Genomic DNA, 16,795 nt, shown 5'->3' with positions numbered 1-16,795 from the left:
CTGGGATTTCCAGAAATGCCCCCTTGTGCTCAAGTTTGTGTAGCAAGGCCTCGGATTTCAAGGAATGAAATTTTGAAGAGGGAGGAAAATTCATCTAAAATACAATTTCACCAGTTAACCTTAGATGAGATCTTGGGGTGAGGCTGCAATAAAATTATCGCAGGGTAAGAGACACAGCAGAGTCATAATTACTCACTGCTCACTATGAACTACATATAAAGAATGTATAACTAATTGCATATGTAAGAAGAGACGTAGATCTCCCAAGATGCCAAGATGGGACACCTCTGTTGTAAGGATTTTGTTGAAGACTATTGGGCTGTTGAGAACTCGGAAGGAAGGAAGGAAGGAAGGAAGGAAGGAAGGAAGGAAGGAAAAGAAAGAGGAAAAAGACAAAAAAAAAAAACAAACAGCATGTAATACAGTGGATTATTCTATAGAAGTAATGCACATCCCATCTTACGCTGGCATCAGATCAGATCTGCATGTGACCTGGCAAATGTGGTTAGGTTATTGATAAGCTTGTACTCCGAAGGCAGTACGATGCCCATTCATCTCGAGTTCATCTCAAAGGGGTGAGAGGAACATACGATCAGAAGAAGCTACAACAAATGATACGTAGCTCTTCAGGAGAAAAATGAGAAGTATTCTGTGGGATACAGTGATGCAGTGGCTTGACACTTTGTGTAACTTGTCATATTCTTGATTTAAAGCAACCCCTTAATAGGAGAGATCTCTGAAAACAAGAATACTGAAAAACATCAGCTGCAGGTGATGGCCATAAATAACTACAATGCACTAAGTGGACATAAGCCTACTTTTTCTACTCTTAAATTCATTTTTTTACAATAAATGTCCAAGTTTGGCCTCTTCTAGGTTGCTCAGCAGAAGAAACTTTGAGAACACACACCATGAGAACACTCCCAATAGTGTTACACTTGGGTTAGGAAAAAATAAAGACAAGAATGTAATTTCAGAAACCGCTTTCTGAAACCTCATGTTTATTACCCAAGAGAACCACTGAAAGACCCTCTTGGGTCTGAGTACTCTGCCCATGACAGGACAGACATGGAAGTATCCAAATTCTGAGGACCATGTTACGCCACCTTGGTTTCTCCGGATATCCCATTGATGACAACTGAGAATTTGGAGTTTACACTCAATAGACAATTCTTGTTTACAAGCCATAAGCTTCAAGATTTTCTATCAAGAATCTATCAAGAGTCAATTTTATGGGTCATAAATAGGGTCTACTAGCAATAGAGCTGCATGTAGCCAGTAGCTGGTTTTTCTATCATCTCCATTTGGCCTTACTGGCCAAAAACACAACTTCTGAAGATGCAAAGATTTGTTCAATTTATGTCATGTTTAGGGGAAAAAGCCCAGAAATGGCAAATTTATTTTTGCAGTGATGTGACTACAAGGTGAAAGAAAGATGAAAGAAGGACTCACACCAAACTCAGCATGGCCATTTTCAACAGGCCAAGTCAGGCAAAGGATGAAGCAAGATACCCTGCAGAAAACATCGTGGTAGTTGAAGGAAATGTAAGACGTGGTGGCAGGGAAACACGTCTCCTTGTCTTGAGAAATTCGCATGACACAGGAAGGGTGCCTCAGGTCTTGCTAAAAAAGGATTAAGACAGTGAGAAAATGATGGAGACAGAGAATGCCGAGGTCCTGAAGGAGAAGTGTAAAGAAGACAAGAGTGATGATATGGCAAGAAAAAACTGCCTGGATTGGACTGCAGTCTTGAAAGGCTGGGAGGAGCGGGGTGTGGGAAGCACAGACCACCCTTCATTTCTTAGCAGAAAGTACATGAGTGGCTGAGCACAGAAACCGCACGGCTACTGCTCAGGCAAAAAGGCTTCGAGCTTGAGTGCTTGCTCTAGATGCACACCCACCTGGACACGTGTGCCCCAGGAGCACACACACAGACAAACACCAGGCTGAGCAATTTCTACTCCAGATCCCCTGGAGTCAGAAATTTGGCTTTTTTTTTTTTTTTCCCAGATGACTTTTGTTGATTCATTTTTAAAATGATTGCTTAATTTGAATGTTTTTTTTAATATTAGTTCTTTCATTTCAGCTACGTCAACCCCAGGAGGTGATTTTTTTCCACAGTTGTGATAATGTTGGTTCTGCTCAGCTATCAAACCATCTCTTCTGAGAAAAACCTTCAAGTTAACAATATCAGCACGAAGCTAAAAATGTGCCCTGCACAGTAACAACCAGTTTGTTGGGTGTATGTTATACACATGCAGCATGGTTTCTGGTTTCTCGGACATTATTCCATGGCTTGTTCTTGGATAGTGTCCTGCTGTTGGTGTGCTATGTATGAATTCCAACAAGGATGTATTAAAAACAAAAAAAACACCACCACCAACCCCCCACTAACTGTATTTTGAGCTGCTGGGCAGTATGATTACAGTTTCCATCTGCTGTCCCACTAACCTATAAAAGGACTGAAGTTATCTTGGATTACCTGCATCCCTTGCCATATTCTCATTCTCCATTCAAACACAGCATTGCTTTCTTAACCCCTTCCCTTCTTCATCTTCTAGTAGAGCTTTCTGGGCAAGATTTTCCCAGAAGACCAAATCCTAATAAAGAGCTTGGTCCAATGTCTCTCTGCAGTCCGGAGAAGACACATCAGGTAATTTTCAAAAGGCTTAGGACAGAGACTTAAGGTCACCTCCTCGATCTGTCTCACTTCCAGAAACGTGTCTCTACTCATCTAGTCAGGGACAAACCCTTGGGGAACTTGATTTAAAAAGTAACTTTAGGAGAAACAAGAACCTGGTGGTAATTGACAGATGCATTTCTTTTCCTTATCTTTTGTTTTAAGGGTTTACTTTAGAGGTGTTTCTTAATTTAGATGAACAATTGAATAGTTCTAGCTATATTTCCCCTATTCTAACATCAAGCTATTTCAAGCAACGCCACCTCCTCAAAAGCAGGATCTTTTTAGCTTCCAAATCTGTAAGTTCACAACTAGTTTCCCTCTGTTTTATTGTTTAAGGAAAAATGATTTCCTGAGTATTCTAGTAAGAAAGACTTAGTCCTCTGCTGTTTGACAACACCTGAAGAGTTTGCTGTGTTTTTTTTTCCCCCTCTTCATCTGCTTCTTTCTCCTGCCTTGCCTTCACCCCCACCAAGTCTTAAGCAGCCTCTACAATCCAATTCCACGTTCACTTCCACATTATGAAAATCACCACTCACGTTCACTCCAAGTCCAGTGAATCTCTGTATTGCCATCCCCTAACACAACATAACCACTATTTCCATACAACTTCATTGCAGATACTCCCAGACCCCGTGTGCCTACGTGTAAGGTCAGCAGCACCAAGCAGGTTGGATGTTCATCCAAGACCTACCCTACACTCCCTGCAGCAGGGCTGCCCAGGGCTTTACGTGGTTTCAGCACACGCCAAGGGCAGTGCTGACCATGCTGACCTCAAACCAGGCATTTAGAGAAACCACTCAGCTCCAGAAAGTGATCTGTGATGCTTTTCACCCAACTGCACTTGCTTAATTAAGATTAAACTATTTTACAGGGCACTTTCTGAATGCACAGCTATCTGTTAGAGGCTAACACTTTTCCTCCCAGTGACCTTAAAGGTAATGCTGCAGAAAATAGATCCCACCAAACCTGTCTAAGGGCAGAGCCTGGCTTTATAATAGCTCTTTTTCCTGTCTTCTACACAGAGTGTGATAACCATGAAGACTTCAACCATAGTCTGAAAAGCAGTCTTCGTTTTGCAACTCATCTCTTCTCTGGTACAGTCTGTATCTTGTTTAAATCTCTCCTTATTTCTTCTTCAAAATTTTACCCCCCATCTGTGATTTCTGAATAAAATGTTTAATTTTCAGTGACACTTTCTTGTCGAAAATGCAGGTGAGAGCATAAAAACTTCACGTAGCTCATACAGTGTAATTCCCATGATTTGGGAATTTTATGCAGATCCCCTCCACTTTCTTTTAAAATCCATTATTAAAAGAAAATTGGCTTTGCTGCCTTAAAAACTACTGCTGCTGGCAGATGCCACAGCATGCAGCCAGCAAACATCAGCCAAGCGTCCACCTGCGCAAGATACCCAGCTTTTCATTTCCTCTGTTGATTCCCGAGCTTGCTTTTCTGCTTTCTCAGTGTCCCTGCTGCACACCATGACATCAGTGTTTCAGAAGCAGTCAGCAGCCACTGCCACTGCTCCTCCCTCCCACCGCCCAGCCCCAAAAGCACAATGCCAAGAGGAAGGCCTGCAGGTCGGTTTGGTTAGAGACACACAACATGAAGTAACGCTGTAAATTGAACAGCTTCTCGGTAAGCTCACAATCACGGTTATCCGTCAGCACGACACAGACATATTTTACTTAGTGCTGAACACACAAAGCGAGACACTTAAGCAAAGATGAAGCGGCCAGGCAATGATCTGTTACCTTTTCCTCTGCGTAAAGGTACACAGAACTGGAGACATACAGAGCACATACCTATTTGTTATACCAACACACTACACTTGTCAAGTCAACGCCACACTGCTGCAGCCTTCTACAGCTCATGAATAGCTCGAGTGATGCTTGGATCGGTTTGCAACTTTATGGATAGTGTCTAAAATGAAGTGAAAGTATGTGAACTTAGCTGGTGTAGATCAGCGTGACTCCATCGACTTTCAGGATGTTCTGCCAGCTGACACCGGCCTAAGTTCTCTCCCCTGTTTAAGAGGGGAACTTGCAAAGAGAGGTGTTGGGTTTTTTCCATGGTAGGTAGGGGCAATTGCAAAGTTACATCCTCATCTGCAAACATAGCACCATCACGTAGATTACCACCCTTTTATGCAGGTGCAGTGGTTACTATGAAAACCAAAGATGATGCTAGAGTGTATAACCAATGTACGTATCTTAAAAGTCGACATCCTTACCTTGTCACTATTCCAGTTTACTTTATTATTGCTCATTTATTTTTTTCACTTAGGTTAGCCATAGCCAATCTAAATAAAACATTCATTTTATTAGTGTGCACAAAGTTCTTCAGGTTGTCATCTATAAAGACAATGCTGATGTGTCCAGACTGGGGACAGTGTAGAAGATGTACTCGTTTGACAACAAAGCATTTCTATTAAAATGAAAGAGGTAAACATATTTAAAAAAAATACTGAGCTTCCCTTGAGAATATGCTCCAAACTTAAATGAACCAGTGCTGTTTTCAATGATACCCTAAAAATTTCACTGTGAGTGCTGCTTACTAAATGTTCTTCAGGCAGTAAGGGCTTTGTGCACTGTCAAAGGTGGTCTAAGAGTAGCTTAAGTGTGCAGGTGGCACTTGGTGACAGCTAATACTGAAATTGTCAGCTGCTTGCTGACTGTGGGGATTAAATTAATTATCGGCTACATGACCATCTACTCCCCGTTACGTGAAAAGGAGTACAACTACGTTTATTAAACTAAAGGAAAATCTGCTCATATTTCTTAAGAGTTCCATAAAGAATCAAAAATACCTCTTGTTTTGATGCAGAAACCTGATTTCTGCAAGGTGCTGAACTGGAAGTCAAGACAAAAATGGCAAAACCAATCTCAAATGGTGTTGTTAATGGTATTCTGAGCATTCCTGGCCTTTTGTAGGGGTCCATCTGGTGAGACACTAGTATCCCTGTTGTCAAAGCCACCAGTATCAATACCATGGCTGTCAGAAGGCCATTCTGGCAGTGATTTTTGTCGATTAAACGATAAACAGCCATCTGATATTATCAACCTGCAATCTGTGTAGTATATGAACTGGTAACTTCAGTGGGTAAAGTGAATGGTCACTCCTTCTAGCAGGCGGGGATTTCTTACTCTTTTCTCCTCTGTACCCATCTGAAAGTTAGGCATCGAGGTTCTCTCCAGGGCCAGAGCAAAAACCAAAGTCCCTGAGAGTGACCCATCCCTCTCTTCAGTGCTAACTGCAAAAGCAGCACAGATCACTCCAACCAGAGGCCCAACTTTTAGATGGATGAAGTGCAGTGAGATAAACCTTACCCTCAGCACTTAATCTGACTCCAAGGTACCCCAAAATCACATCACAGGCTTTTGTGAAAGGCAAGCCAAGTTTGAGAGTCCAGCTCACGCTCAGGTTTTTGTTCTCATGCTTGCACGTACCTGGTTAGGTGCTTCTGGTGGCATAGGGGATGGCGATTTGGACTGGAAAGCATCCTGGGACATGAATCCAGAATCATGGGAGGACACACTGGACAGCCTCATGGGTGCCTGCTGAGGCAGATTGGAGCTGCGATAGCGATAGTGTGAACTAGGTGAGTGCGAGTGCGAGCCACTGGACCGGGAATCACTACTGTTAACGCTGTTCAGACTGCTGTGAGAGACAAAAGGAACAAAGAAAGGAAAGGGGAGAGGAAAAGACACAAGGGCGGGGTGGGGAGAGACCCATATACAGTACAATTAACATTCCACATGTCTCTAGCAACAGGCAGCATAAACCGGAAAAGAAAAAATGTTGACAAAATAAATTTAAATATATATATATATATGCACATATATATCAGTAAAGAACTGTAAGCATCTGCAGTATCCCTTGTGACCAGAGAGAAAATGGCATTTTACCTTGAATTTCACTGAAATGATCGTATTCTCTAACGACTTGCAGTCCAAGTTAGGTTATGGATGAAGGGATTTGTTACATGCCCTCCCTAGCCTTTACAAAACATGTGCAAAAAATGTTTGCTGACAGCTCTCTCCTACTGCACCAAGGACCAAATTTTCAACAGCATCTCTAGCAAAAGGTCTGAAGGCATCGTGGTTCATCTAAAACTCTGCAGTTTGGTTCAATCAGCAGGCCAGCGTGTGAGATTTTTGAAAGCACTACCAAAGCCCCATACTTCGAAGTGCCTAGAACACGTTTTGCTCACATAAACACTTTCTACCAGGAAAAAAACAACATGTGATGACACATATTCAGTGAAGTCTCACCTCTGGTTCTGTAGCTTTAGTTAGTAAGAAAGACCACCAGAAAATTAAAACTTCGAATTAATATGCATTAAAAAAATATTTGAACCAAAGAAATTGATTGTTAATGTCCTGTATTGATGGAGCAATGACATGCCAACCACAACGTGGGAGCTGTTAAAATTTGCTGCTGAGGTGGCTAAGCAGGACTAGTAGGGTGCATCTGTCTGAAGGCAGGTTCCTACTTTCACTGGCAGAGTCCTTTGACTAGGTAACGGGATGGCTCTGAAAGGTACGTGGGCTAGGACAGCACCTCTTGTTCACAAATCCAGTGTACACACAAGATGGACAAGCCAGCTTGCAGCAGAGGATGAGGAGCTCTGCCTTGTTTTACCCATACACAACGGTGCCCACGCTGGTTCTACCACATGAAATTAGGTTGATTAGGACCAGATAATCGATTTTTTTTAGCCATTTTCTTTTACAGCTTCAGGATATTGCATCTTTAAGCCTGTGCCCATTGCTCTATGTATGCATGTTTTCACATATATATATAAAAGTATTGCTGGTTTTTTTTTATATATATCCGCATGCAGAGACAAGTAGATACATAACGTCATGTTCGCTTGCTCTGACATGCTAGAGGTAACTTTGCTCATACACAGGGAACCTGTAGTACATTATTCATAAAGCAAACTAAAAAATCATTTGAGAGCAACTATGAAGGTGTTAGAGCAGAATACACGGTAGGTTATCTTCCTTTTCAGTAAAAGGAAAGAGTAAATGTAGACACCAGGTACAGGGGCAACATGCTAATAAACTGTTTTATGAGAGAAAACAGTTTTTTACGGAGATAGCATAGACAGAATCCAGTGTTTCAACATATTTTAGGACAGCATTAGACAGCATTAAACAGTCAGAAAAACTTGTATTAAAAAGCATTCCCATCTACCAGACTGATAGGGTAATTGCCAAGGATGATTTTTCCTTTTCAAACAGTTTAACTTACTGATTAGTAACAGCTACTTAGAATAATCTAAAAAGTCATCATACGAAAAACAGAAAAGGAAATTATGAACGAACAATCTCAGAGCTTAGATCAGTACAGTCTGCTCTTTGATCTGAAATGGATTCAAGAGAACTGAATCAAAAGCATTGTCAAGTTGTCTGGAGTTCAAAAGTTGTTCAGTCATGCCCATCCTTTTCAGTATTCCCAGTCACACACTCACATGGATAAAGACCATGAGGGATTGAGTTCATTAAGAGTTGTTATTTAAGATTTAAGTATGTATACAAATCCATATCACAGTCTGAACTCCCTTTGCCCCCATTCAGGTTAAAATTAAACATTACCAGTCTACTTACCTGCAAACGCTAGATTTTCTGGACATGGTGGTACTGGGAGAGGATGGAGGAGTCTGATAAGACCAGCTGTAATCAGAACCTTTCAAATCTAAAATTACCTGATGAAAGACAATCAATAGCATCAGGGACATGGAATTTTTTTCTCCTATTAGCAGAAACCATCTGCTTGTCACACAACATTTGTCTCCACTGTAAACTTTCAATGCCAATTGACTGTGCATATTACAGATCCTACAGAGGTGAGGCAGCTCCATCTCTGGATTTCCTGAAACTACCATACTTTAATACTAGGACTGCTATCACAGAAGGAATGCTCATGTTTGAATGGAAAAATCTTTAAAAAGTAAACTGGAGATTTATTTTATCCATATTGTAGGCTGTTGGTTTTCTTTTTCTCTTAAAAACTACAATAGCTATAGCATTTAAAAACTCACATTAGAAAAATATTGAAGATCCAATATTTACTGACAGTAGAGCTTCCCTCCTTTATACTTTTAGGTCAATGATAAAGGTCTTAAGGTATAACAAGAAAACTGAGTTCACACAGCTGAAGTCAAAGGTCCTTTTTGGAGTCATTTAATGATACACATTTTCCTATGCATTTTAAGAAAAGCACGGAAAAATGTTCAAATGTTAGACTCCATCAAGATACCAAATCCCAGCAATCTTGTAACCACATCAAGACAGGGATGTTTAAGTGTAGGGTGAGGAGGTGACACCCATTCAAATATTCTCCACAGAAGCTGGGCATTTTCACTTACATACATCAAAGTGTTGCAGCTACCACTTCACACAGGTCTCACCAAATAGCTTACGAGCACTTGGCTGGTACTTCAAAATCTGTTTTTTTAAATTTCTTATGTTTAAAATGACACCTTGCTGAAGTGAAGCATCTACAGAATGTAACACCAAGCTGCTAAATGCTAGTAGTCAATATTTCTCAATATAAAAAATATGAGTATTTTTTCTTAATATAAAAAAAAAGTTACAAGCTAAAAATAAAAACATTTTCCAAGCTAACCTGTTCACTTGAAGATGGCAACTTGTGTGGATCCATGGTGAGGCTTTTCAGGTCATCTGATATGGTTTGTAAATGAGTTATTTCTCCCAGCATTGATATTTCTTCTTCCTGAAAAGACAAAAGAAAAGGGCTAATCACAGCCTTGGTTTTAAAAATCAGATCCATAACACAATACATGACCTTTTCCTTTTTCCTGATGACCGTAGGAATGCCCAACAGAACTGCTTTTTCTTTGTCTGTTAAACAACCACTACTTAGGAAAGAGTCTTGGAAATACTCAGAGTTTTAAGCCACCTTTAAGATTGCTGTGAGTTTTGAGGCCCAGAAATCCACTTCCTCATCAGTGACATAAATCTTGGCCTTCTTTTTGACCAGAAAGAGTGCCATTCTTGTGGCACTTGGAATGGTTTTAACTCTTCTATGTATACTCCCTACTGTATCTTAAGGATTTTAACCTCAAACTTAAGCAGGAGCTAAACTCATACCTTTTTGTACCTTTTGGAAACTCTGAGATAAAGACACTATACAGGTAAGGATCATTAATACATCCGTGATTCTCTCTGGCTCAGGCTACGTCAACAGCTAATTCAGACAATTCCGGCACCATAAACTACCACAGTAATCCTGTTGCTACCATGGCAGTTTTGATCAGGTCCCCACCCTGCGATTTACCTCCACCTGTTTGGGCATCAGCTTCCTACTTCTGTGAGCATGGTTCTCTGTTGAGGCTGATGCTCTCTGTAAACAAGCACTGGGAACGTTTTCCCAGTTCACTGAAGGCCCTTCAGAAATGCCTCACGCTTGCAGAAAGCCACAAGCAATTCATCGCTGGGCTTCAAACACCCTGAGATTAGGAAAATATACTTAAACCTTTTCAATGAACTGAAAAAGCTGTCATGTAGGAGGAAAAGAGCTGCCAGCAAACTGCATGAAAGCAGGCTGCAATCTGTCAGATAATGTCATTATATGCACAGGGGAGGTCTTGAAAAATTTATCAGTCCTAGCACTAGAGTAGGAGTAAGGAAGGTTTATATTAAAATGTGATGATAAGTAAAAAAGCAGTGGAAAAAGCTGTGCATTAGCAATATCTTAAGTCCATATGCAGGAGGAAATCAAGCCCACGTAAGTCTCTGGGCCCACTGTTTCCCCATTAGTCCTCTTTGAAGCACCCAGTGCCTTCAGATGCTGAATTACTCTAAATGACTACCAAAAGTGCCCAATTCTCACCACTTCCTAGGCAGAAATGCAAGTTGAACTTTGGCTAGTCTCTATGGCTCTAAACATTCATTCCAAAGATAAAACGAGCTGATCTTTGTAGGGGCTGTTGGCCACCTCTACAATCTGTGTACAGCACCGACTGGAAATGGAGAGCTCTTACTATTACAGGCCGCAGCATCGAGATGAAAGTACAGAATCGCCCGCGCTCCTCGATCAGAGCTTTTCTGACAGCTTGCTTCTCGGTTTCTTCAAGCAGCAGGTACTTATCATTGACGTCTTGTAAAGCACTGTCCAACTGGGGCTGAATGTCACCCCGTCCTGTATGCGGGAAACAAGCGAGAGCACGTTTTGTCATACCTGTGAATCCACACAGAGGAATACCTTGTTTTCAGTCAGCACTGCTGCCTGACTGTGCTTTTGCAATTCAAGTCTCCACCAGCATTTCCCCTTCATTCAGATTTGCAGGCATTTTTCCCCCATTGCATTAATCATTTCAGAGCATCTTTTTCCCTTTTGCATAGAACAGAAATCCAGCTGAATGCAAAGGTTTGAACAAGCCAAGGACAGCATTTCACAGAAGGACTTTCTCCAAGTGTTAGCTGAAAACACCCTTCAGATCATCCTTGAAAAATCAACGCCTTACTAGGGAGGGTATTAATTAATAACCCAAGATACATCCCTCTTCCTTCCTACTTTTGTGCTTAGCAAGGTCCTAATGGCAACTCTGCAGAGTCACTAAATGAGTGAATGAATCTTCCATAGGAGGTGATATTAGGGGTGTGTTACTGATCTCTGGACCACCGGATTCAATACTGTACACAAGCAACTGACAAAACACCTTTTTTTCATTCCAAAGTCCAAACCCAAAAAACTACCAACATCTCAAAAACGTGCTAACGTCTGGTACCATCTGTATTTGCCTATGGAAGAAAATATCTGATGTTCTGCAATCAAAAAGCTTCACTGTGTTTATTACAGCCAACTCACGACACCAAACCTTTCTGTGACAGTTCAGCACCTGACTCTGCACCAACGACTTGCTCTGCACCATGGAGAAAGCCATTCCTCTAGTCATGAAGGCCTGCTGCTTAGCCATGGCATTGCTGAGCCAATACTGCTGTAGTTGTAAGATCTTTTCATGCGGCTTACACCCCTAAATATTGTAAAGAACCACTGTTGGGTAAGTTTGTCTCAAATCTCCTAGAACCAACACAAGCAAATTAAGTATGCCAAGTACATTTCCATTCTGCTGATGCTAAATACCAGGAAGATAGCATTGAAAAATGGTGGCTGAGTTGCAGCTACCCAAAATCGGTTTGTATGGACAACCAGCTTTGTGCACGGAGGATTTCAAACTATGAGCATGAGGCAGAAAAAGTCTCTTAACGTGTTTAGCATGGAGTGCAAATGACTCAAGGTCAGGGTTACAGAGGAACACCTTTGCCTTATCATCACATGTACATGTATTTCTTCAGACTCTAGAGTGAGGTGAAGTCGTCAGCTCCCCAGCAGAAATACATTGCCAGAGCAGCAGGAAAGGGAGCAGGAATGGGAACAACAAGAATCATGCTGGCTTAGAGGCATTATGGACTGGATACATCCAAATCTCCTCCGTTCAGGGCCACACATAGCCCAGATGGACCTGCAGATACCCATGCACAGAGCTCTGAAATGCACCCTCAAAGAGCCACGCGTGGTGCAACACCAGCACGGGCACCCAGGTACCGGGCTGCCAGCATGAACACCCGTCTGGTCCTCCAGATCAGACCGACTGGGGCAGTGGGGTCATAAAACCTCTTTGGAAGTAAGTCCCTTTAAAAATAGTGTGCTCTGAAGCTGCAGTTATCTCCTTCCTCTCTCAAAACTAGCATCCACCAGAAACAATTTATAGAAGAATTTGGACGGGTCTCTGAAGGTCCCGTGCCTCCTCATCTGTCATCCTTAGGAAGCAAACTGGGCCCTTCTGTTTGAAGACTCTTCTGTACATTTCAGGCCCTTTCTCATATCTGGAGAAGAGCTGTAAGCATTGAGCTGCTCCACCAGCTGATCATGCACTCAACGCAGTAAATGCTCCTTAAACGCATTCACCTGCACTGGTGAGAAGACACTGAGAAAGCAACTGGTACTTTGACCCCACAGAGCACCACGTCTTGGACCAGAGCAACAGAGCACCCAACACACGGGGGAAAAATAAACCTCATTTACACCTGCACAACCCACTGAACTCAACAGAGTTATCAGGATAATGATCAAGCTAATGATCACACTGTAAAGTACCTGGTGGATTTCTTTATGTGAGCCTGGAAGTCAGCAGACGTACCATCTCCTCCCAGCTACTTTTAGGGGCCTGTTTTTATGCCAGGGCTCTTAGGCACCTGCGTAGTCAGTGAAAACACAGGAGCTGTCTGGGGTATAATTCAGAGCAGGAAACAAGCTTGGGTGAATTGTTTGGATGAGGCTCTGAAGTCAGATGTTTACATGGCATGAATATAGTTCTTTCTTCAGGTATCCTTGCAACTCATTTTTTAGGTGCAGGAAAGCTTTATTAACATCCTTTGAAAGCTCCCTAATGCAGACATCAATCTGCATCAAAAGCCTTTTGAAATCAGGCATAACTCTTTCCACTCCCTAAATCACGAGTTGCCTCTCACAGCACTCATGCAGCTTGGGAATTTGAGGGATGAGATCTGTGCCCAATTGAAGCCGTTTTCTTTGCTGAGCAGCTTAGATCACAGCCAGACAGCCCTGCTGCACCTGGAGGACACCAAGGAGGTGAGGGCCAGCAGCCCCCTGCTCCTCACCTACCTTGGGTCTCCACTAGTCTGGACCCACCACTTATCTCAGAAGGGAACGTGGAGCACTGGAGAGCAATGCAGGTTTTCCCCCTGTGCATTAGGGGAAGGCCATTTGACTGTGGTACCCCTAATGGCACAATTTTTGCCTGTGGACATGAAGCACACTTTCATAGGAACATCAGCAGTCCATTATTCTCTCTCGCCCATGTTCTCTGGGTTTTAGGTTACCCATTTGGAACCATTTCCAACCCAATACAATGAGCACCATGACAGAAAACACGGGGCTCTGATCTGGAGTCAGGTAGAAATGAGCGTGATGGCAGGGTGGTTCTGCAGAGCACACCCAGTGGCACATGGAAGAATGAGCCAACTGCCTGAAAAGGGAGGAGAAATTCAGACCCATCTTCTTGAACTGGAGCTGGGGTGTTGCAGAGGGGACCAGAAATGCAGGACCAGAAGTTGTAGACCGACTCCCACCCTGCCAGGAAGGAAGGCACCGTGCTCCGACTTGCTGCTTGACACGGGCAATTAACAGCTACTGGAGCTGCAGAGCTGAACTGCTTCTCGTCGTTATTAACACCAATTCACTGCTCCAAGGACAGTCTTAGTATGCTCCCTTCAAGACAGGTGCTTCACATCATTAGCACGATGTGCAAGAGCTGCAAAGGGCCAACGTGCTTTCAGTTTTAGTGGTCGGTGAGAACCAGTGCCAAAAACCTCATGCAGCTTCTTGAATAACCCTTGTTTGAAAAGAACTTCAGCAACATGTTTGGGAGAAGAAAAACGGGCAAATCTAATTTTCAACTCAATTTCATGCCTGTATTTTATAAGACAATTTAGACTACAAAGCTGTCGGTAGCAGTGAAGGAGAACAGTCATTTCTAAACGCTCTCAGTGCGAATCTGAGTGTTAAAGTTAATGCTGCTATTGAGGGAGTAGGCAATGCAGTAAATATTGATGAAATTATCATTTTCTGCATTCTCACTTAAAGACTGCTCCCTCAAGCATCTTCCAGGTGTCTGCACACAACCTGAGTATTCGATGTGGGCATTTTGCAGAATTTACACTGTCTTAAAACCCTGAGCGCACCTCTGCCAGACCAGGCTCCAAGTCATTCGTTCCCAAATCCTAAGAGCCCACCTGCTTCACGTGCCAGCATGAACAACCCTGTGAGTCCTGCACTGTGAAGCCCCACACGTAAACTCACACAGATCTAGGACTCTGCAACTGTTTATAGAAAGGTGGAAAACCTCGCTGCTGCGGTGAGCTCCTTTCATCAACCAAACCCGAGTCTTTCTGGAGATTACTGGAGTCCCCAGTGAGCTCCTAAGCTGTCCCTTAAAAGAAAAGCTCCAAGCTACCAAAGGAAACTTGTGGACTGCATTACAAACCAGGAAAAGCACAAGGTGTGGTTCCACAGAAGGATGTGAGCAGGAGGCGCCAGGGCCAGGCTCCAGAAGCCCAGCAGAGGCACCTCGGTGAGGAGTCCCGACCTAACCCATCTGGGCTTCTCCTCACCAGCCACACTGGTGGTTTGATCTCCCAAATCCAGAAACCCCACGTTTCATTCGCAAGAGGATCTCGAGGCAACCCACTTTACATTTGCAAGGCAACAGCTAAAACAAGGCCCCAATTCAAAGGGATTCGAGACGTGATCAGGCAGCAGGAGAGGAAACAATCGGGATGCTGATTCCGCCCCTTCCCCAGCGCGGATTTTGATGTGATTTCTTATCTATCGGTTAAGAAAGGTGCATGCGATTTTCAGAGAAAAAAGGGGATTTGGTTCACAGGTTTACGAAAAAAACAACAGTCAGGACTTCAAGCTCTAGACTTTAAAAGTCATATTAACAATAAGAGATTCAATTAGTTGAGCATCACCTTGATGACGTGTCTCTTCCATTTAACTTCTCTCACGACTATGATATGATTTATCAGTCCACGTTAATCCCTTTCTAAAATAAACCAGAGGTTTATCTACAGTACTGATTTTCTTCTTTTACAGCGTTCCAATTAAATGCCAAAAGAAGACACCAATCAGAAGAAGGTTTGGTCATTAAGATTAGGCAATATTTTAGTTTCATTCGAAATTAAAGTCTAGGCAGTTAGTGGAGACCAGACACCATAAAGAGGCCACAGCAAGGGCTACAATAAACCAGCCACCAGGGTTACAGCATGGCACAGACTTACCCAGAGCCTCAGCTGTCAGGCAGGTGCGCATGATGAGAAATTGCAGGACACAAAATTGACACAGAAAGGAAAATAAAAAAAGTCAAACTGGTATTCCAGCACTCCTAGAGTTCAGACATTATCATCAGCTCCGAGACAAGAGAGCGAGCAGTTTCGGCTAGGCTATTTTGACCTCTTCCGTCACTGATAAAGAGAAAGGCATTAGCTTTGCTTCTGGATGAGCTGTCGTAAATTAAACTCCCGGTTATTTAGCAAACAGTTTTATTTTAAGAGATTTAAATCAGTTTAGGATCTCTGTTTAGCTTGCAGATTCTTAGGTAACCGGTGTTTCAGCCAAGTGTCAGACGCTGGTCAGGCTGATGGAGTGGGACAGGGCACAACAGGGCACAAACCCTCGCACGGGACGGGGAGCTCAGCACCTTGCAAAGCTCCGGGCGGGGGCTGTACTTGTAACCACAGCGCTTTTTGATGTTCTCTACAGCAATTACATTAATAGATTGGTCATTAAATAGAAAACTAATTGCTGATGCAATGTGGAAGAACATCAAAAAGATGAACCGTGATATGATTTTAATTAAAAAACTATATATATATACATATATATATTTATAGTTTTGCAATAAAGCTGGCTTGCTGTCAAAAAGAGGGGAACTGTCAAGTTGCATTCAAATCTCAAGGAATGAAAATAGAGTCAAAGGAAGATCTCTGGCCACTGCTCTGCAACATATCCAACGTGTCTTCATTGAATTTTTATAAAGTGGAGCTTGCATTATAAGATGGAGGAGAGGAGGGGGAACAAACAGGAAAAAAACTCTCAGGCATTACAGCCTCATCTGTACAGGATTTATTTTTTTTCCCCACAACATTGATGATTTTCTAATTAGTGTCTCTCTTTCTGAGCAGTGTCATACTGACCCCGCAGTGAGTCCTGGCCATAGTGGTGCTCACTGCGGTCGATCTGTTGGGAGAAATAAGGCCATCTCCTGGTGGAGACAGGAGCTGGCCTTGGGTCCTCTGTCTCCACACAGAGCAAGCCTAAGTGTAGAAGAGTGCAAAGTACCTGAATGGGAAAGTCAGCATTTGCTTTAAGAACTGAGGTGTTCCTTGCTTATAATTACATTGAAGAGCTTCATGGCTTTTAGTTAAGAGCCAGGTGGTTTGTGCAATCATCCTTGAGAACAGTATTACAGTTTCAAAGACCAAAATGTTACCCAAAAACTGCTGCAAAGACTGTAAAAAGCCCCAACATGTCATCCTCGCTAATGGGGAGGAAGGA

The 16,795-nt window shown here is 42.6% G+C and overlaps 1 protein-coding gene across 16 annotated transcripts in view; it reads right to left on the bottom strand.

The window, feature by feature from the left end:
• Window positions 1–16,795, bottom strand: part of MTSS1 (MTSS I-BAR domain containing 1) — a 117,184-nt gene that overhangs the window by 9,679 nt on the left and 90,710 nt on the right. For 6 of the 16 annotated variants that reach the window (XM_072034321.1, XM_072034315.1, XM_072034314.1 and 3 more), the window contains exons 7-11: window positions 15,520–15,531; window positions 10,698–10,855; window positions 9,320–9,427; window positions 8,299–8,396; window positions 6,133–6,343 (exon numbers count right to left, since the gene is read on the bottom strand). In XM_072034321.1, the coding sequence (XP_071890422.1) occupies window positions 6,133–6,343; window positions 8,299–8,396; window positions 9,320–9,427; window positions 10,698–10,855; window positions 15,520–15,531 (587 nt within the window). The remainder of the gene's footprint in view (window positions 1–6,132; window positions 6,344–8,298; window positions 8,397–9,319; window positions 9,428–10,697; window positions 10,856–15,519; window positions 15,532–16,795) is intronic. The other 10 variants (XM_072034326.1, XM_072034318.1, XM_072034324.1 and 7 more) reach the window with 3 other exon arrangements.

This window comes from Anas platyrhynchos, chromosome 2, assembly GCF_047663525.1.
Source record: "Anas platyrhynchos isolate ZD024472 breed Pekin duck chromosome 2, IASCAAS_PekinDuck_T2T, whole genome shotgun sequence".
Lineage (NCBI taxonomy): Eukaryota > Metazoa > Chordata > Aves > Anseriformes > Anatidae > Anas > Anas platyrhynchos.
Note: the sequence above shows the minus strand (reverse complement) of the source record. Positions and strands in the feature narration are given on the sequence as shown.